This window comes from Lithobates pipiens, unplaced genomic scaffold (assembly GCF_037356315.1).
Source record: "Lithobates pipiens isolate NorthernLeopardFrog02 unplaced genomic scaffold, aLitPip1_a1.2 Scaffold_47, whole genome shotgun sequence".
NCBI lineage: Eukaryota > Metazoa > Chordata > Amphibia > Anura > Ranidae > Lithobates > Lithobates pipiens.
The window spans coordinates 5,526,253-5,548,148 of NW_027507871.1; the positions used below are offsets into that span (position 1 = coordinate 5,526,253).

The 21,896-nt window shown below is 46.7% G+C and overlaps 1 protein-coding gene across 2 annotated transcripts in view; it reads left to right on the top strand.

Annotated features, from left to right (window-relative positions):
- C1R (complement C1r) overlaps positions 1–21,896 on the top strand; it is a 65,669-nt gene that overhangs the window by 37,511 nt on the left and 6,262 nt on the right. Inside the window, exons 7-10 of one of the 2 annotated variants that reach the window (XM_077467141.1) lie at positions 2,972–3,093; positions 6,888–6,966; positions 14,130–14,270; positions 19,560–19,634. In XM_077467141.1, the coding sequence (XP_077323267.1) occupies positions 2,972–3,093; positions 6,888–6,966; positions 14,130–14,270; positions 19,560–19,634 (417 nt within the window). The remainder of the gene's footprint in view (positions 1–2,971; positions 3,094–6,887; positions 6,967–14,129; positions 14,271–19,559; positions 19,635–21,896) is intronic. The other variant, XM_077467142.1, reaches the window with a different exon arrangement.

Below are 21,896 nucleotides of genomic sequence, written 5' to 3' on the forward strand. Positions count from 1 at the left end.
TTTGCAGCTAAGTTCCAGACTCCCCTGATGGTGAGACAGGAGGAGTCGGGGCACAAAGCAGCACAGGTCTCCTGGGAAGTTGCTTGCAGAAAGCTCAGGAATGCTGCTGTTGTGATGAACAGAGTCTGCAGGCAGGTGGCGCCTGTGATGTGAGACCGGTCTGTAAAGTCACTGAGATAATAGAGTAGTCAACACAAGCCAAGATCAGAAGCAGGTTTAAAGCAGAGCAGACAATGTCAGGTGGAAGCCGGGTCAAATACGAGAAGCAGGCAGAGGGTATTCGTGAGACAAGCCGGGGTCAGGAACTAGAGATAGGCAAACAGGTCAGGAACAAACCAGATCAGAAACTAGGGAACGCAGGAGCCAGGAACCACAGGAACACAGGTAAGAATCTGAGATCAGTCAGCAACTTCAAGCACTGATACACTTCCTTATAAAGGACCAGGTGATGTTGCTGTTGTTGTGATGAACAGAGTCTGCAGGCAGGTGGCGCCTGTGATGTGAGACCGGTCTGTAAAATCACTGAGATAATAGAGTAGTCAACCCAAGCCAAGGTCAGAACCAGGTTTAAAGCAGAGCAGACAAAGTCAGGTGGAAGCCGGGTCAAATATGAGAAGCAGGCAGAGGGCATCCGTGAGACAAGCCGGGGTCAGGAACTGGAGATAGGCAAACAGGTCAGGAACAAGCCAGATCAGAAACTAGGGAACGCAGGAGCCAGGAACCACAGGAACACGGGTAAGAAGCTGAGATCAGTCAGCAACTTCAAGCACTGATACACTTCTTTATAAAGGACCAAGTGATGTGCTGCTGGGGATGCTGCATCCTAGGCCCTTCTCCTGTTGTTGGTGCCCTGACAGATGCTGGGTCCTAAAGACTTTCTCCCGCTGTCAGCGCCCTAACAATGCCATAGAATGGGTTTACTGGTTGTGCGGAAATGTATAGTTCTTTTCAACAAGATCTTCACTTTTACTCTTCACAGACTTGACATACACATTCTGCACAGTGCAAGTCCAACACTAACAACAGGATAGCCACCTAGCTTCTCCATGATCCTCCATGATCCTCACTCTAGGTCTCCCATAGGTGGGTTCTCCATCAGGGCAAAAGGGTTCATTTCCATACAATTGACCCCATACAAAGGAATTGAGGGTGCTGCTTCAGGCTCTAGTAGATTTTTATATGCCGACAACCATCTGGAAATGCAGGCAGGGAAAGAACTCATCTCAGCTCCATAGAAGTCATTGAAGAAGAAAAAGTAGTCCCAGGAGCCCCACATCACACAATACCCTCATGTAAAGACTGAAAGTAGCCTCAGCCAAGACTCCATTCAGGCCATGCCCACTAACATGTTTCGCCCTACCCACAGGGCTTAGTCATGGAAAGCCCCATGGGCGGGGTGAAACATGTCAGGGGGTGTGGTTTGGACGGAGTCTAGGCCAAGGCCACTTCCACTCTTTGCATGAGGGTTTTGTGTGATGTGCGGCTTCTGGGACTTCTTTTCCTTCTTCACAAGCTTACTTGTCAGTATACCTAGGGTCAGGGCAGGACTTAGGGTGGTGGGGGCTCCTGGGCATGAGTCACTTTCGGGCCCTACCTTCTATACATTACCGTAGTTATCGACGTATAACACGCACCCCAAGTTTAGGAGGGAAGTTTAAGGAAAAAACTTACATTTAAATGCCCATCAATGCAGCCTTATCAGTGTCCATCTGCAGCCTTGTCCATCCATCTGCAGCCTTGTCCAGTGTCATTGCAGTCTTGTCAGTGCAGCCTTGTAATTTTCAGCCTTGTCCCAGTGTCATTTGCAGCCTTGTCTTTGCAGTCTCGCATTGCATCTTGGCGACTCTCTGGTCCTCTCGGTGGCTCTCTGGTCCTCTCGGCAGCTCTCTGGTCCTCTCGGCGGCTCTCTGGTCCTCTCGGCGGCTCTCTGGTCCTCTTGGCAGCTCTTGGGTCCTCTCGGCAGCTCTCCGGTCCTCTCGGCAGCTCTCCGGTCTTCTCGGCAGCTCTTGGGTCCTCTCGGCGGCTCTCTGGTCCTCTCGGCGGCTCTCTGGTCCTCTCGGCGGCTCTCTGGTCCTCTTGGCAGCTCTTGGGTCCTCTCGGCGGCTCTCCGGTCTTCTCGGCAGCTCTCGGGTCTTCTCGGCAGCTCTTGGGTCCTCTCGGCAGCTCTCCGGTCCTCTCGGCAGCTCTCCGGTCCTCTCGGCAGCTCTCGGGTCTTCTCGCAGTCCCGAGCGGAGCTGAGAGTAGCCGAGTGTACTCGGCTCAGCTCACAGTCACGCTCAGTCCCTGTGTTATGTCCATCATAGGGCGGGACTGGGCGTGACTGTGAGCGGAGCCGAGTACACTCGGCTATGTGCATTGGCGGGTGGGACCCATGGGCTGTAGCCCAGTCAAGCCCAATGGTAAGTCCAGCCCTGGCTAGGGTAGTCTTTTCCCATAACCCTCTGCCCTAGGCTCCTCCTGCTCCATAATATATAGAGATGACTAACTCCACCCACCCAGGGGAGGGACCTTACTAAAAAAAAGGGTACTAACCCCTGCTTACAAAAGCAGCATCAATAAAAATGACGAAAATACCAAAAACAAAGAGCACTTGATTTAACCACTTCCTGCCTGTAGGATGTCATATGACGTCCTTCCCCTGCAGTCTTCTGGGACACATCACAGGTCCCAGAAGATTACAGGACCATTCACGACGCTCAGCACAGTAGGAGTCTTCACTTCCCCTTACTTGCTATGCTGTTTGAAGAATCACTGGGCATCGCTGGATGCCTGTCCTTATATTAAAAGTCAGCAGCTACAAGTATTTGTAGCTGCTGACTTTAGACTTTGTGGGGGAAGCCCGGAGCTCCTATTTAATTAGCCCCAGGGATGATTTCCAGGTACAGGCAAGTGTTTAGAAAATATCCTTTGTAACCTGTAGCAATGCAGCTCTGATGACTGATTCCTAAAAATCGTGCTTCTTTTCCTACAGCTGTCAAATGCCCAACGCCCATGGCCCAGGATGCATTTTCCATAATCAGTCCTGTGCAGAGGGAGTATCAGTTGAGAGATTATATCGTGGTGTCTTGCAAAACAGGATATCAGCTGATGGAGGTCAGTATAACTATTGGAATTGGAAATCTGTCTGGCAGGGGTATGTTGGGATTTCACTGCATGCACTGGATAACTCCAACATGGAGGTTGTAGTGACAAGGTCTACTCCATCTAAAAGTGTTAAGTCCTCCTAACGTCTTCTGTCTTTTGGGCTCTTAAAATAGACCACATGTTTGTAAGGCTGGCATAGCAAGCCTACCAGAATTCCTAGCTTGACCCAACTCACTGCTGTTGTGATGGTGTCACTTTCCCCCGATGGCTTCTCCATAAAGCAGAATAGACTTACCTGCAAAATAGCGGTGCCTTTATAATGGCCATGGGGGAAGAGGTGTGAGACACTAAGTACTTTTGAAAACTCTTGCACACACTATATGGCCAAAAGTATGGGGACACAAATTCCCTCGGACACCCTCCAAACTTTTGTGGAAAGCCTTCCCAGAAGAATGGAGGATGTGATAGTACGGTTTGACCACTTTGGTGTGGAGGAACTCAAGTGTCCTGCACAGATCCCTGACCTCATCCCAACTGAACACTTTTGGGATGAATTGGAACTCCAATGGCGAGCTAGGTCTTCTCAACCAACATCAGTACCCAACCTACCACATTGGCACAGATTCCCAAAGACACCCTCCAAAATATTATGGAAGCCTTCCCAGAAGAGTGGAGGCTGTTAAAGCCACTGTGGGGAGCAACTCCTCCAAAAGCAACTGTGGGGAGCAACTTACTTGCAAAATAGCGGTGCCTTTATAATGGCCATGGGGGAAAAAGTGTGAGAGACTAAGTACTTTTGAAAACTCTTGCACACACTATATGGCCAAAAGTACGGGGACACAAATTCCCTCGGACACCCTCCAAACTTTTGTGGAAAGCCTTCCCAGAAGAATGGAGGATGTGATAGCATGGTTTGACCAGTTTGGTGTGGAGGAACTCAAGTGCCCTGCACAGATCCCTGACCTCATCCCAACTGAACACTTTTGGGATGAATTGGAACTCCAAGGTCTTCTCAACCAATATCAGTACCCAACCTACCAAATGGGCACAGATACCCAAAGACACCCTCCAAAATATTATGGAAGCCTTCCCAGAAGAGTGGAGGCTGTTAAAGCCACTGTGGGGAGCAACTCCATATTAATTGCCATGTTTTTTTAGAATGGGATGGGACTGGTCACAGAAATTGGGCCATAACGTGTAAAAGAAGAAGAAGTAACGATCGCTTAGTGCTAATGTGATGAAAAACATCTCTTCCAGCATAGTGATCTCTCTGTGAACGCTCTGCCTGTTTGTGTCTGTATAAGATCTAATCACTATGCAGCTCTTACCTGCAGCATCTCTATACTAGGAGACCAACCAATTGTAGGATATATAGTTTCGTCAAAGTAAGTATAAGTTCTAAGCATTGTTTAGACATGTACATTGATCAAATAGACCCGCAGCTTTCGAAATTATATTTCAGCTTGCTAAATAACACCCGATATTTCAAATGCATCTGCTTGGGAAGGCACCACAGTAGGAACGTCAGCAACCAAACAGATGTGTGTGCTGCTTCTTTTCCATTTTCCGAAAACTTTTATTGCCTTTTTTATTTTTTTTAATGAAATGTACAAAAACAAGTACAAACGTTTTCAGAGTCAGTTGAATAGCATATTCAAGAGTGGTGCTTGAACCAGTAGGCATATAACAGAGAAAGGTATAGAGTAGACCACATAGGGTGTCAGGTCACCTAGAGCCCAGGTGACAGATGCACACCGTAGGGTTAGGGGTGCACCACAAGGTTGTGGACCCTACGGCTGACTGCTGCAGACGGGGGACAGATCCCACTGGGGTTAGAGCGTAAGATTCCCCGGGGCGCGGAGTCTAAGAGCCAGCAGGTGTTCACCAGAGCCTCAAGTGGTGAGGATGGACTTGGCTGCAACTGGCTCCAGGTCGCGACCCCCAGGGTCCCCCAGCTCACACCCACAGTAGGCAACAGGAGGATAGGGATGGTGAGGAAAAAAAGACAAGGTCTGGGCCACAAGCAGACAAGAATAGTCAGGTACACGCCAAAAGGTCAGGGTCACAGGCAAACAGGGATAGTCAAGGACACGCCAAAGTCGGTAACGGAAAACAGTAGCAGAGCACACGGCAGGAAACAGGAATCTAACACACAAAGGTTGATCAGCAGGATAGGCTAGCAGTGCACAGGTTAATATAGAGTAGTCTGATAGGAGCTAGGGTGGAGCCAAGCCAGAGGAAGGAAATAAAAGCAGTCAGGTGAAGCTCGGCTGGTCTCTAGAAATGAACACATGCAGACAGGTAAGCAGACGAACTCTATTGCATAACCATGACATAGGGTTCCATAATTGGGTATCCAATTGAAGTAGAGGTGGTCATCAACCCCACCATGGTAACAGTTAAGGTGGGGTGTGTGGCCAGCAGCCACCCTACTTACTGTATAATGCCACGTACATGCAATCGGAATTTAGGCCAGCAAAAGACAGATGAGAGCTTTTCATTGGAAAATGCGACCGCGTGTACGCTCCATCGGAATTTAGCTGGCCGAATTCCCGCCAGCAAAAATTTGATAGCATGTTCTCAATTTTCCCCACGGAAAAACTTTCTATCGGAAATTCCGATCGTGTGTGTGTATGCAATTCCGACGCGCAAAAAGTCACTCATGCTCAGATTCAACTACGAGACGGAAGCTATTGGCTACTGGATATTGACTTTTTCTAGTCCCGTCGTACGTGTCGTACGTCACTGCGTTCTTGGCGGTGGGAATTTGGTGTGACCGTGTGTAGGCAAGACAGTTAAAGCGGAATTCCATTGGAATTCCTTCGGGAAAACCATCAGATCTTTTTTCAAGGAAGATTTCCGATCGTGTGTAAGCGGAATAAGATCTAAATGAAATCCAGTAGAACAAGACAAAACATATAAAACGAGAACTTCTCCAAAATTTTCTTTTGCTCCCCAACTTTTGGTATGGTGTCCCAATGAACTAATCTGGGGATATATATACAACTCACCAGGGTAGAAAGGAAGGAATAAATGGGATAGACCAGGGATCCTCAAACTACGGCCCTCCAGCTGTTGCAAAACTACACATCCCATCAGGCATTGTAAAACTCTGACATTCACAGACATGACTAGGCATGATGGGAATTGTAGTTCCCGAACAACTGGAGGGCCATAGTTTGAAGACCCATGGGATAGACTGTGCAACCATGCTGCTCCGTACCATGTTGTAGGGGCTCTAGGGGTAGGGGTAACACCTAGAGCCCTACGTGTGGGCTCTAGGTGTTACCTGAGAAATATTCGATCCAGGGATCCCATGTTTTTTCGAACCAGTTCAGCTTACCATTCAGGATGGCCCAGAGTTATTCATTAGTCATTATCCAAGAGAGTTTGGTCTTAACCAGATCAAAAGAGATGGTGGGAGACTTCCAGGATTGGGCTACTGCAATGAACACAAGAGAAATCAATCTCCATACATGTCTCAGAGCCTCTAGAATTGGTTGGCCCAACAGAGCTTGTTGTTGGGTCTTTTTAAGATGTGTGCCCCGCCAATGAGTATATAAAATTGTACCCTCAAATCCAAAATCTGCAAACTTTTGGGCAGTCCCACCAACAATGGAGCAACGAGCATTCCTGTGTTGCCTAATTTCTAAATTAGGGAAGGAAATGAAACTGGACCGAGTCCTAAAACTCAAGGGGAAGAACATTAATTTGGGTGAGCCTTTGCCATTGAGCTTTGCCTTTAACCAAGACACCTGTGGCTGTAGCTTTTTATCGTACTTTGCTGTCTCCTTCTCCTGCAGAACGACAAGGAACTGAAGACCTTCACCGCCCTCTGTCAGAAGGATGGAACCTGGCACCGTCCTATGCCCCGATGTCAAAGTAGGACTAACGGTTTATGGTGCTGTTGTTGTCAGTGATAGCTTTGGGCCCTGTTCACACCTTTTCAAAACTTAGATGTGTGTTGGCGTTTAATTCATTTTGCTGCAAAACACAAGAAGAAGCATGTAAATGCATGCTAGAAATTGACAAGAACCAGCAACACGTGTTCCCGCACTGCGCTCTGAGACACGGCCTGGACCTGCTGGACCCTGGGACTATGCTTAACTCCCAAGACAGTCCTGTAGAGTATTGCAAAACCTCCTCTCCCCGGTGCAGCAAGAGGGCACCACCTATGGCAAGGTTCTCACTTTGCCCAGGGCAGGTGTGCCTATGACATTAATGTATGTCAACACAAATCGTAAAAAATGTACAATACGCAAAGTTGTAAAGTGAAGTTGACCTGGTGTCACATATACACTATATTGTCAAAGTATTGGGACGCCTGCCCTTACACGCACATGAACTTTAATGGCATCCCAGTCTTAGGCGGTAGGGTTCAATATTGAGTTGGACCACCATAATCCCCCCTCCACCAAATGATTTTGGACCAGCGCACAAAGCAAGGTCCATAAAGACATGGATGAGTGAGTTTGGGGTGGAGGAACTTGACTGTCCTGACCTCAACCCGATAGAACACCTTTGTGATGAATTAGAGGGGAGACTGCAAGGCAGGCCTTCTCGCCCAACATCAGTGCCTGATCTCACAACTGCTCTTCTGGAAGAATGGTAAAACATTCCCATAGACACACTACTTAAACAGAAGAGGTGAAGCTGTTATAGCTGCAAAGGGCGGGGCCAACTCAATTTTGAACCCTACGGACTAAGCCCTTGTACACACGGTCGGAGATTCCGACAACCAAATCCGTCGGATTTTGTTCCGTCGGATCTTGTCCGAAACTGTTGTATACACACGGCTGGACAAAGTTGTCGGAAAATTCGATCTTTCAGAACGTGATGACGTAATTTCGTTACAACGGGACTACATTCAGGCTAGTAGCCAATAGCTTTGGTCTAGGAATTTGATCTGAGCATGCGTGGCACTTTGTCCGATCGGAAATCTCTACACATGATTGGAGTATGTCCTATCGGAGCATTTTGTCGTAAAAATATTTCCGGCAAGTTGGAAAATTTGGTTTGACCGATATTCAGACGGAGACAGTCCGATGCAGACCACACACAGTCAGAATCTCCGACAAAACGCTCCGATAAGACACATTCCGATGGAATCTCCGACCGTGTGTACAAGGGCTAAGACTGGGATGCCATTAAAGTTCATGTGTGTGTAAAGGCAGGTGTCCCAATATTTTTGACACTATAGTGTATGTTTTTATGTTAAAGAAGTTGTTTCAATACTGAGATAAGGTCAGCTGTTGATCTGTTGATTCATGCTTCAATAATTATCTTAGTTTCAGAAAAGAAACATTAAGTGATTCATTAGAATGGAATATCTTTATGTTATTTTTGTATTGTGAGCTCCTTCCCTGCATGAAGCCCGATTTGTGAGCTCAAGTGAAGCTCAGTTGTTAGTGCCGCTTCTCATGTGAGCGCGCCTGTCTGCTGTGCTGGGGTCAGTCCCGTCTACTGGGAGCAGGACAGTATCATGACCCCTCCTCCATGAATGATAACGGCGCTGGTCTTAAGCGTGTACATGCTCTTGGAGACAAGCGCCATCAATCACATCTAACTGTGTATTCTTCTTCTGCTGGAGTAGCGTGGTCAGATGCTAGTGGGAGGAGGGGGAGCGCTGTAGACCTACCCTCGGCTCAGCACCCACAGATTAGATTAATATGGTCAAAATGTTGGATACATTTTGTCCCCTTGGCACTGGAGGAAACTATGTTGCATATAGTGAGGAAAATAATTATTTGATCCCCTGCAGATTTTGAATGGTCTATCATTTTTTATCATAGGTGTATTTTATATGATAGAGACAGAATATCAACCAAAAATCCAGAAAAACACATGGTACAAATGTTATAAATGGAGTTGCAGTTCAGCGAGTAAAATAAGTATTTGATCCCCAAGCAAAACATGACTCAGTAGTTGGTGGAGAAACGCTTGTTGTCAAGCACAGAGGTCGGACGTTTCTTGTAGTTGGTGATCAGGTTTTCACACATCTCGGGAGGGATTTTGGTCCACTTTACAGATCTTTTCAAAATCCTTAAAGCGGAGGTCCACCCTAAAGTGGACCTTCCGCTCATCGGAACCCTCCCCCCCTCCGGTGCCACAATCGGCACCTTTCAGGGGGGAGGGGGGTGCAGTTACCTGGATAATCCAGGTAACTGCACCCACTTCCGGGATAGCTCTCTGCGGAAAGGGGCGTAACTTACGCCCCTTTCCGCAAGTGCCCGCCCCTTCCCGCAAGTGCCCCGCTGCCTGCTGGGAAACACACAGATCCCAGAGGCAGCGGGGAGCGTTCTTATTGCCCAGCGCGATTCGCGCATGCGCAGTAGGGAACCGGGAAATGAAGCCGAAAGGCTCCATTTCCTGATTCCCATACCCAAGATGGCGGCGGCAGGACCCGACAGACGACCTAGAGATCGGCTTCGGGTGCCGACATCGCGGGCGCGCTGGGCGGGTAAGTGTCACTATTTTCAAAGTCAGCAGCTGCAGTATTTGTAGCTGCTGGCTTTTAAAAAAAAAGAAAAACGCGGAGTCCCGGTGGACTCCCGCTTTAAGGTTTCTTGGCTGTCTCTTGGCAACTTGAAGTTTCATCTCCCTCCATAAATTTTCTATAGGATTAAGGTCTGGAGACTGGCTAGGTCACTCCTTGACCTTAATGTGCTTCTTCTTGAGCCACACCTTTGTTGCCTTGGCCGTATGTTTTGGGTCATTGTCATGCTGGAGGACCCATCCATGACCCATCTTCAGTGTTCTGGCTGAGGGAAGAAGGTTCTCATCCAAGATCTTACAATATATGGCCCCCGTCCATTGGCCACTCAATGCGGCAAATTCGGCCTGTACCTTTATCAGAGAAACAGCCCCAAAGCATCATGTTTCCACCTCCGTGTGACTGTAGGGATGATGTACTTAGGGTCATAGTCACCATTTTTCTTCCTCCAAACACAGCGAGTCGAGTTAATGCCGAAGAGCTGAATTTTGGTCTCATCTGACCACAGAACTTTCCCCCAATCCTTCTCTGAATCATTTAGATATTCATTGGCAAACTTCAGATGGGCCTGTACATGTGTCTTCCTGAGGAGGGGGACCTGTCCATGTGTCTTCCTGAGGAGGGGGACCTGTACATGTGTCTTCCTGAGGGGGACCTGTACATGTGTCTTCCTGAGGAGGGGGACCTGTACATGTGTCTTCCTGAGGAGGGGGACCTGTACATGTGTCTTCCTGAGGAGGAGGACCTGTCCATGTGTCTTCCTGAGGAGGGGGACCTGTACATGTGTCTTCCTGAGGAGGGGGACCTGTACATGTGTCTTCCTGAAGAGGAGGACCTGTACATGTGTCTTCCTGAGGAGGAGGACCTGTCCATGTGTCTTCCTGAGGAGGGGGACCTGTACATGTGTCTTCCTGAGGAGGGGGACCTGTACATGTGTCTTCCTGAAGAGGAGGACCTGTACATGTGTCTTCCTGAGGAGGGGGACCTGTACATGTGTCTTCCTGAGGAGGGGGACCTGTACATGTGTCTTCCTGAGGAGGGGGACCTGTACATGTGTCTTCCTGAGGAGGGGGACCTGTACATGTGTCTTCCTGAGGAGGGGGACCTGTACATGTGTCTTCCTGAGGAGGGGGACCTGTACATGTGTCTTCCTGAGGAGGGGGACCTGTACATGTGTCTTCCTGAGGAGGAGGACCTGTACATGTGTCTTCCTGAGGAGGGGGACCTGTACATGTGTCTTCCTGAGGAGGGGGACCTGTACATGTGTCTTCCTGAGGAGGAGGACCTGTCCATGTGTCTTCCTGAGGAGGGGGACCTGTACATGTGTCTTCCTGAGGAGGAGGATCTGTACATGTGTCTTCCTGAGGAGGGGGACCTGTACATGTGTCTTCCTGAAGAGGAGGACCTGTACATGTGTCTTCCTGAGGAGGGGGACCTGTACATGTGTCTTCCTGAGGAGGGGGACCTGTACATGTGTCTTCCTGAGGAGGAGGATCTGTACATGTGTCTTCCTGAGGAGGGGGACCTGTACATGTGTCTTCCTGAAGAGGAGGACCTGTACATGTGTCTTCCTGAGGAGGGGGACCTGTACATGTGTCTTCCTGAGGAGGGGGACCTGTACATGTGTCTTCCTGAAGAGGAGGACCTGTACATGTGTCTTCCTGAGGAGGAGGACCTGTACATGTGTCTTCCTGAGGAGGGGGACCTGTACATGTGTCTTCCTGAGGAGGAGGATCTGTACATGTGTCTTCCTGAGGAGGGGGACCTGTACACGTGTCTTCTTGAGGAGGGGGACCTGTACATGTGTCTTCCTGAGGAGGGGGACCTGTACATGTGTCTTCCTGAGGAGGGGGACCTGTACACGTGTCTTCCTGAGGAGGATGATCTGTACGTGTCTTCTTGAGGAGGGGGACCTGTACATGTGTCTTCCTGAGGAGGGGGACCTGTACATGTGTCTTCCTGAGGAGGGGGACCTGTACATGTGTCTTCCTGAGGAGGAGGATCTGTACATGTGTCTTCCTGAGGAGGGGGACCTGTACATGTGTCTTCCTGAGGAGGGGGACCTGTCCATGTGTCTTCCTGAGGAGGGGGACCTGTACATGTGTCTTCCTGAGGAGGGGGACCTGTACATGTGTCTTCCTGAGGAGGAGGATCTGTACATGTGTCTTCCTGAGGAGGGGGACCTGTACATGTGTCTTCCTGAGGAGGGGGACCTGTCCATGTGTCTTCCTGAGGAGGGGGACCTGTACATGTGTCTTCCTGAGGAGGAGGATCTGTACATGTGTCTTCCTGAGGAGGGGGACCTGTACATGTGTCTTACCGAGGAGAGGGACCTTTACATGTGTCTTCCTGAGGAGGAGGACCTGTCCATGTGTCTTCCTGAGGAGGGGGACCTGTACATGTGTCTTCCTGAGGAGGGGGACCTGTACATGTGTCTTCCTGAGGAGGGGGACCTGTACACGTGTCTTCCTGAGGAGGGGGACCTGTACATGTGTCTTCCTGAGGAGGGGGACCTGTACATGTGTCTTCCTGAGGAGGGGGACCTGTCCATGTGTCTTCCTGAGGAGGAGGACCTGTACATGTGTCTTCCTGAGGAGGGGGACCTTGCGGGCACTGCAGGATTTCAATCCATGGCGGTGTATTGTGTCACCAATGGTGTGTTTGGTGAATGTGGTCCCAACTGCCTTGAGATCCTTCACAAGCTCCTCCCATGTAGTTCTGGGCGGATCCCTCACTTTTCTCATGACCATCCTCATCCCATGAGGAGAAATCTTCCATGGAGCTCCAGACTGAGGACAATTGATGGTTATTTTGTATTTCTTCCATTTGTGAATAATCTCTCCAACAGTCGTCTCCTCTCACCAAGCTTCTTGCTGATGGTCTTGTAGCCCATTCCAGCCTTGTGCAGGTCTCCAATCTTCTCCCCGACCTCCTCTGACAGATCTTTGGTCTTCCCCATGATGGTGAGGATTGGAGGGAAGAGATTCTGTGGACAGGCGTCTTCTATACACATAACGAGTTGTCGTTAGGAGGACCTTCTTACATTGACAGGACTGATCTGTGCACCACATGAGCACCTACTGGAGCCAGTCTGTGGGGGGAGGGTTATTGTTGGTTGGTCGGGGATCAAATACTTATTTTACTCCATTTATAACATTTGTATCATGTGATTTTTCTGGATTTTGGTTGATATTCTGTCTCTATCATATAAAATACACCTATGAGAAAAATGATAGACCCTTCATTTCTATGTAAGTGGGAAAACTTACCCCATCTGCAGGGGAGACGATCGTTATTTCCCCCTCACTGTTTAGTGAGACTACTTCTTTAGATGCATGCTAAGTAATGTCAACATTTCCAGGTATTTATTACCTCTGACAGAGATCACAATGTCTTCATCGTCCATTCCCTCCCAGAAGGATGGAGACATCATCCAGGGTCATCCCATTTCCTGAACGGGGGGGGGGGGGAGGCTCAAAAATGTCCCAATCATGTAAACCCTGGTGCCAGTGCAGATTTTAGCTTTGTTAAAGGATATATTCACCTTTTGGAACATGTTACATGTTTCGTCCATATTTAAGGTGGGACTTATAGGCATGTTCCAGCTCCTGCGGCCTCTCCCCCTTCAATGTGGCAGTGGGCAGGGGATCTTCTCCCCGCACCCGCTGTCACAATTAAAAAACAAAAAACAAAAAAACAGTCCAGCCAAACGGGGCTCCGCCCAAATTGCTGCGTCATTCATTCACAGTTCTCTGTGAATGAATGAACTACAAGTACCGTCATCCACTGCAGAAGACGGCTTGTAATTCTGAATGAACTTAGAAGAGTGGTGGTGAGCTCCCTTGTAGTTTATTCACAAGCCCTGCAGGTTTCACACTGACAGCCCGTATGGGGGGAGGGGGATGGGCTGAAAGCTGCAGGGGTTGTCTGTAGAAGTCGCACATTGTATCCCTGATCCACTGACTGATCACGGGGGCAATGCCTTCCTGGCAGGAAAAAAATAATAAATGCACATTTTTTTTTTCTGCATAAATACTGTATGTGTAGTTATTATTTTTTCTAAAAAGGTGAACTTATCCTTTACCAGATGAAGACACAGATGACCCGTTGTGATTTTCTACTGAGATAAAATGTACAGTCTGATCCCGGGGGGGAGAGGAGACTGAGGAAATGGTTCTTCCTGCCTGCAGCAGACGGGTGACATCATCTCAGCCTGGGCATAGTCTCTGGAGTTCACTGCTGAGTTGGAATGATGCTGTTGCTGTATACAGTGACATGTCAGGAATTTATTCATATAGACGTTGCAAAGTTACTGGGAGATCCACCCCAAGGTGTGAAGGGGGCCTTAGTAATAACGTTTTTTTTTCTTGTATCTTTTTTAATGTCATTATTTTCATAGTATTTCGGGCAATAACATTCTCTGTTGTGTATAATTGGTGTCTGGGATGTGAAAGTTATGGCGGTCAGTGTCGGCACTGACGTATATGTTACGCCCTCAGCATTGTTGGAGCCAATCACTGTCAGTATTACACCTCTCTGTTTTTTTTTGCAGTCGTCAGCTGTAAGAGTCCGGACATTCTGCGCAATGGTCGATACACCTTCCTGACCGAACCCAACACACTGACCTACCTCTCCACCATCACCTACAGCTGTAATGAGCCGTACTACAAGATGGTGACCCAGGGAGACAGCGGTACGTACGTGATGGTCAATTCTGTTATAATGAGGTTTGGGTGGAGGGGAAATTATGGGATCTACATCCTGGGCACTATGCTAGTAGTTTGGGTCTCTGAGAACCTATGTCTTGGTATATGTTTGATTTTTCTTCTGTATTTATAAAGGGTTTTGGGTGGAGAGGACATTATGGTGGATGGAGGGGACATTATGGTGGATGGAGGGGAGATTATGGTGGATGGAGGGGACATTATGGTGGATGGAGGGGACATTATGGTGGATGGAGGGGACATTATGGTGGATGGAGAGGACATTATGGTGGATGGAGGGGACATTATGGTGGATGGAGGGGACATTATGGTGGATGGAGGGGACATTATGGTGGATGGAGGGGACATTATGGTGGATGGAGAGGACATTATGGTGGATGGAGAGGACATTATGGTGGATGGAGGGGGCATTATGGTGAATGGAGGGGACATTATGGGGTCCACATCCTGGGCTCCATGCTGGTAGTGTGGGTCTCTGGGCACTCCGGTCCTGGTAGAGGTTTTTTCTTCTGCAATATTTATAAAGGGGTTTGGGTGGAGAGGACATTATGGTGGATGGAGGGGACATTATGGTGGATGGAGGGGACATTATGGTAAATGGAGGGGACATTATGGGGTCCACATCCTGGGCTCCATGCTAGTAGTGTGGGTCTCTGGGCACTCCGGTCCTGGTAGAGGTTTTTTCTTCTGCAATATTTATAAAGGGTTTGGGAGGGGACATTATGGTGGATGGAGGGGACATTATGGTGGGTGGAGAGGACATTATGGGGTCTACATCCTGAGCACCATGCTAGTAGTGTGGGTCTCCGAGCACTCAGGTCCTGGTAGAGGTTTGATTTTATTAGTATTGGGTGCCAGGGACATTATGGAGTCTACACCATGCTAGTAGTGTGGGTCTTTAGGCTCTCATGTCCTGATATAAGTTTTATTTTCCCGCCATATTTATAAAGGGGTTTAGATGGAGAGGACATTATGGTGAATGGAGGGGACATTATGGGGTCCACATCCTGGGCTCCAAGCTAGTAGTGTGGGTCTCTGGGCACTCATGTCCTGATATAGGTTTTTTTTCTGCCATATTTATAAAGGGTTTTGGATGGAGAGGACATTATGGTGGATGGAGGGGACATTATGGTGGATGGAGGGGACATTATGGGGTCCACATCCTGGGCTCCATGGTGGTAGTGTGGGTCTCTGGGCACTCCGGTCCTGGTAGAGGTTTTTTCTTCTGCAATATTTATAAAGGGGTTTGGGTGGAGAGGACATTAGGGGGTCTACATTCTGGCACCATGCTAGTAGTGTGGGTCTCCGGGCACTCAGGTCCTGGTATCGGTTTGATTTTTATTAGTATTGGGGTTTGGGTGCCGGGGACATTATGGAGTCTACACCATGCTAGTAGTGTCGGTCTTTAGGCTCTCATGTCCTGATATAAGTTTTATTTTCCCGCCATATTTATAAAGGGGTTTAGATGGAGTGGACATTATGGGGTCTACATCCTGGGCTCCAAGCTAGTAGTGTGAGTCTCTGGGCACTCATGTCCTGGGTTATAAGCTTGATTTTCCTTCTGTATTTATTAAGGGGTTTGGGTGGATAGGACAATATGGGGTCTACAGATTTCTGAGCACCATGCTAGTAGTTTGGGTCTCCAGGCACTCAGGTCCTCCTATCAGTTTTATTTTCATGCCATATTTATAAAGGGGTTTGGATGGAGAGGACATTGTGGCGTCTACTTCCTGGGCTCTAAGCTAGTAGTGTGGGTCTCAAGGAACTCATGTCCTGGTGTAGTTTTTATTTTCTTGCCGTATATTTATAACAAGGTTTAGGAGAGGACATTATGGAGGATGGGAGGTGGAGAGGACATTATGGGGTCTACATCCTGAGTGCCATGCTAGTAATGTGGGTCTCTGGGCACTCAGGTCCTGATATAGGTTTTTTTTTTCTGCCATATTTATAAAGGGGTTTGGGTGGAGGGGACATTTTTATCATTTTTTATGAATATTATTTTTGTTGCCCGGTTGCTATCTTTGTAAGGTGACCTCAGGTGTTCTGAAAGGCTCCTATAAATAAAATGTATTATTATTATTATTACTATGGGTCTACGTCCTTGGCACCATGCTTGTAGTGTGGGTCTCCGGGCACTTGGTTCCTGGTATAGGTTTGATTTTCCTGCCATATTAGTATTGGGGTTTGGGTGGAGGAGACATTATGGGGGTCTACATTCTGGGAACCGTGTTAGTAGTGTGGTTCTCCGGAACCTCAGGTCCTGCTATAGGTTTTATTTCCCTGCGATATTTATAAAGGGGTTTTGGGTGGAGGGGACAATATGGGGTCCACATCCTGGGCACCATGTAGTGTGGGTCTCCGGGCACTCAGGTCCTGCTATAGGTTTTATTTTCCTGCCATATTTATAAAGGGGTTTAGATTGACAGGACATAGTGGGGTCTACACCCTGGGCTCCAAGCTAGTAGTGTGGGTCTCAAGGAACTCATGTCCTGGTATAGTTTTTATTTTCCTGCCATATATTTATAACAGGGTTTAGATGGAGAGGACATTATGGTGGATGGAGCGGACATTATGGTGGATGGAGCGGACATTATGGTGGATGGAGAGGACATTATGGTGGATGGAGGGGACATTATGGTGGATGGAGAGGACATTATGGTGGATGGAGGGGACATTATGGTGGATGGAGGGGACATTATGGTGGATGGAGCGGACATTATGGTGGATGGAGAGGACATTATGGTGGATGGAGGGGACATTATGGTGGATGGAGGGGACATTATGGTGGATGGAGAGGACATTATGGTGGATGGAGGGGACATTATGGTGGATGGAGGGGACATTATGGTGGATGGAGGGGACATTATGGTGGATGGAGGGGACATTATGGTGGATGGAGGGGACATTATGGTGGATGGAGAGGACATTATGGTGGATGGAGAGGACATTATGGTGGATGGAGGGGACATTATGGTGGATGGAGGGGACATTATGGTGGATGGAGAGGACATTATGGTGGATGGAGCGGACATTATGGTGGATGGAGAGGACATTATGGTGGATGGAGCGGACATTATGGTGGATGGAGGGGACATTATGGTGGATGGAGGGGACATTATGGTGGATGGAGGGGACATTATGGTGGATGGAGGGGACATTATGGTGGATGGAGGGGACATTATGGGGTCTACACCCTGGGCTCCAAGCTAGTAATGTGGGTCTCCGGGCACTCATAGCCTGGTATAAGTTTGCTTTTCCTGCCATATTTATAAAGGGGGTTGGGTGGAGGGGACATTATTTTAATTTTTTATTATTATTTTTGTTGCCTGGTTGCTATCTTTGTAAGGTGGCCATGGGTGTTCTGAAAGGCGCCTATAAATAAAATGTACTATTATTATTATTATAGGGTCTACATCCTGGGTTTAGATGGAGTGGACATTATGGGGTCCACATCCTGAGCTCCAAGCTAGTAGTGTGGGTCTCCGGGCACTCATTTACTGGTATAATTTTGATTTTCCTTCTGTATTTATAAAGGGGTTTGGACAGAGAGGACATAATAGACATGTGCAAAAGGAAAAAAATCCTTTAGTTTCGTTTCGTTTTAATTCGTTAATTCATTAATTTCGTTTAGTTATATTCGTTAACTTCCTTAAATTCGTTTTCGGATTTCGTTTAGTTTTCTACCGAATTCGAAAAATCGGCCACATTCGAAAATATTTCAACCAAATTCGAAAATATTTCTACTGCATTCAAAATTATTTCAACCACATTCGAAAATATTTTGTGACCCGAATTTAGGGCCATGTATCTCGGGGTCACTTGGTGCTAGAAATTCCAAATGTGTTTGCATACCAAATTTGGGGTTTCTAGCTATAAGTGACCCCGAGATATGTGGCCCCAAAATCGGGTCGCAAAATGTCATTCTCTGCTCTTATAACTAATAACATTTTGCGACCCAATTTTGGGGCCCCATATCTCGGGGTCACTTATAGCTAGCAACCCCAAATTTCAGATTTTCGGAAATTCCGAATTTCGGATTTTCGGAATTCCGAATTTTGGGATTTTCGGAACTCCAATTTTCAGGATTTTCAAAATTCGGGAATTCAAAGATTTGAAAGTCCAAACATTTTAAAATCTGAAAAAAAGAAAGAAAATCAGTTTAATAACTAACTATTAAATTAACGAGTACGAATTTATCCAAAGTTACGAATTATCTGAAATAACAAATGCCGCATCTAAACAAATGGAACAGAACACATTAATAATAAATAATTAATAATAAATAATTAATAATAATAAAAAGGTTTTTTATTATTATTAGATCGTTACCTTCCATTTGGTTAGATGCGACATTCGTTATTTCAGATAATTTAATTCGTAACTTTGGATAAATTTGTACTCATTACATTCACTAACAGACAAATTTGAAAGGGAATTCCAATACCTATAATTTAATAGTTAGTTATTATTTAGAATTAAACAGATTTTCTTTCTTTTTTTCTGCCTTTCGAATTTCCGAAAATTCGGAATTCCGAATATCCGAGATTCGGAAATTCGAAGACCCGAAAATCTGAAAATCGGAAATTCGGAAATCCGAAGACCCGAAAATCCGAAAATCGGAAATTTGGAAATTCGAAAATTCAGAAATTCGGAATTTCGGAAATTTGAAATTTCAGAAATTCGGAATTTCGCAAATTTTGAAATTCGGAATTTCGCAAATTTTGAAATTCGGAAATTTCAGAAGTTGAAAAATTCAGAAATTCGTAATTAACGAATTTGTCAAAATTTGTGAAAAACTAATTTGGAACTAAACAAATTGTCTACAAGCGAGTGACCCCCAAATTAGTTAAGGGGGGGGCCTAGAGGATCATAGTGCACACTGTATCCGTCACAGAATACAACAGCTAATTGTAGCATCTCCGGCACCTCTCCAAATGTTAGATACCAAAACCAAGCTGAGCCAAAATAACTTGTACAAATCATTTTTTTCTGGCGTTTCTTTTGAAAACCTGTCTCTCTATATATATATATATATATATATATATATATAGTGTGATATTACATGTGGACATGTTGGCAGCTGTATTTTGCTGTAAGGTATCTGAACCCTATTTCTTGCTTTTGTAGCTCTGCACAGAGGTTTTGCTTCACAGCTCTACAAGTCAATGAGATGGCGCTGCTCTAATCTATACTGATAATGATGACCCCAGAAAATCCTCTTACCTGTACTAATGCCATGATGTTTGTATGTTCTCCAGCTGAGTTCACCTGTAGAGAGGATCGAATCTGGAAGGATGTGAATGGAGGAGTCCACATTCCCCTTTGTGTGCCAGGTACATTATTAGACTACAAATACCGTCCTCCATATTCACCGCCTGCACTGACCAGGGGGAGTTCAGGATTTACCACCATGGGCTCAAATGTAGCAAACTCCCAATAATATGTAGATCTTTTAGGGCCCTTTCCCGCGGACGTGTCCGGGCTCCGCTCTGGTCAGCGGGGGGATCGCTCCGTCAGTCCGCGCAGAGCAGACAGATGACGGGTCGGTCTCTGCACACCGTGTATGGAGAGAGCTGTCAGAGCGCCGCTCTCCTCTATGGAGGATCGGATGAAGACGGACCGGAGAGTCCGCCAGACGGATGAGAAAAAATAGGGTTTCCATCCGTCACATTTTAGAGGAACATGTCACCGCTGACATCCGTCTCTCCATAGACCTGTATGGAGCGTCCGTTCAGATCCGCCTAAAAAAACTGAAAGGGCTTATTTTTTAGTCCTCACACACACTGGACATTTTTGGACGTTTTTTTTACAGCGGCTGTTTTTGGTTTCAGACTATGTTCTCCTATGTGTTTCCGTGTTCTCCTATGTGTTCTCCTATGTGTCCGTGTTCTCCTATAGGTCCGTGTTATCCTATGTGTCCACGTGTTATCCTATGTGTTTCTGTGTTATCCTATGTGTCCGTGTTCTCCTACGTGTCCGTGTTATCCTATAAGTCCGTGTTATCCTATGTGTCCACGTGTTATCCTACGTGTTTCTGTGTTATCCTACGTGTCCGTGTTCTCCTATGTGTCCGTGTTCTCTTATGTGTCCGTGTCCTCCTGTGTGTCCGTGTTCTCCTATGTGTCTGTGTTCTCCTATGTGTCCGTGTCCTCCTATGTGTCTGTGTCCTCTTATGTGTCCGTGTCCTCCTATATGTCCGTGTCCTCTTATGTGTCCGTGTCCTCCTATGTGTCCGTGTTCTCCTATGCGTCCGTGTTCTCCTATGTGTCCCTGTTCTTCTATGTGTCCGTGTTCTCCTATAAGTCCGTGTTATCCTATGTGTCCACGTGTTATCCTATGTGTTTCTGTGTTCTCCTATGTGTCCGTGTTCTCCTATGTGTCCGTGTTCTCTTATGTGTCCGTGTCCTCCTGTGTGTCCGTGTTCTCCTATGTGTCTGTGTTCTCCTATGTGTCCTTGTTCTCCTATGTGTCCGTGTCCTCCTATGTGTCTGTGTCCTCTTATGTGTCCGTGTCCTCCTATATGTCCGTGTCCTCTTATGTGTCCGTGTCCTCCTATGTGTCCGTGTCCTCCTATGTGTCCGTGTTCTCCTATGCGTCCGTGTTCTCCTATGTGTCTGTGTTCTCCTATGTGTCCCTGTTCTTCTATGTGTCCGTGTTCTCCTATAAGTCCGTGTTATCCTATGTGTCCACGTGTTATCCTATGTGTTTCTGTGTTATCCTATGTGTCCGTGTTCTCCTATGTGTCTGTGTTCTCCTATGTGTCCTTGTTCTCCTATGTGTCCGTGTCCTCCTATGTGTCTTTGTCCTCTTATGTGTCCGTGTCCTCCTATATGTCCGTGTCCTCCTATATGTCCGTGTCCTCCTATGTGTCCGTGTCCTCCTATGTGTCCGTGTCCTCCTATGTGTCCGTGTTCTCCTATGTGTCCGTGTTCTCCTATGTGTCCGCTCACACATAGTTTGTTATCAACTGTTTTTGGCTGTAAAAAAAACCCCTAGGGGGTTCTGAGAGGAGTTTTTCAGCTGATAAATGCTCAAAAACACCACTCACCAGCATTTTGTAACGTTTTTGATGCATTTGAAAAAAAAAAAAGGGTAAAAGATGCTAACGCTGAAGAACGGTATCGCAAAAACATTGCAGAACTCACTGCAAAGCTACTGACGTTTTTATAACGTTATTATAACATACAGAGTGCATGGAGCCATAAAGTGAAAATCTTCTTTCTACTTCTCTCTCCTTTATTCTTCTTTTTCCTGTTTCTACTTTTGTTCCTTCTTTCTTTTTTCTTCCTTCTTCTTTCATCTTCTTTCATTTTCTTCTACCTTCTTCTTTCTTTTTCTTCATTTTTATTTCTTCTTCTTCTTCCTTCTTCTTTTCTCTTCTATCACCTTCTTCTTCCTTCTTCTCCATCCTCCCTTTCTTCTTCCTTCAACTTTATTTCTTTCTTTTTCTTCCTTTCTGTTGTTCTTTCCACTTCATTCTTCCTCTCTTTTTTTCTTAATTCTTCTTCTTTAATCTTCTTTCATTTCTTTCTTTTTCTCCTTTCTTCTTTCTTCTTTTTCTTTCCATTCTTCCTATTTCTTCCTTCTTCTTCCTT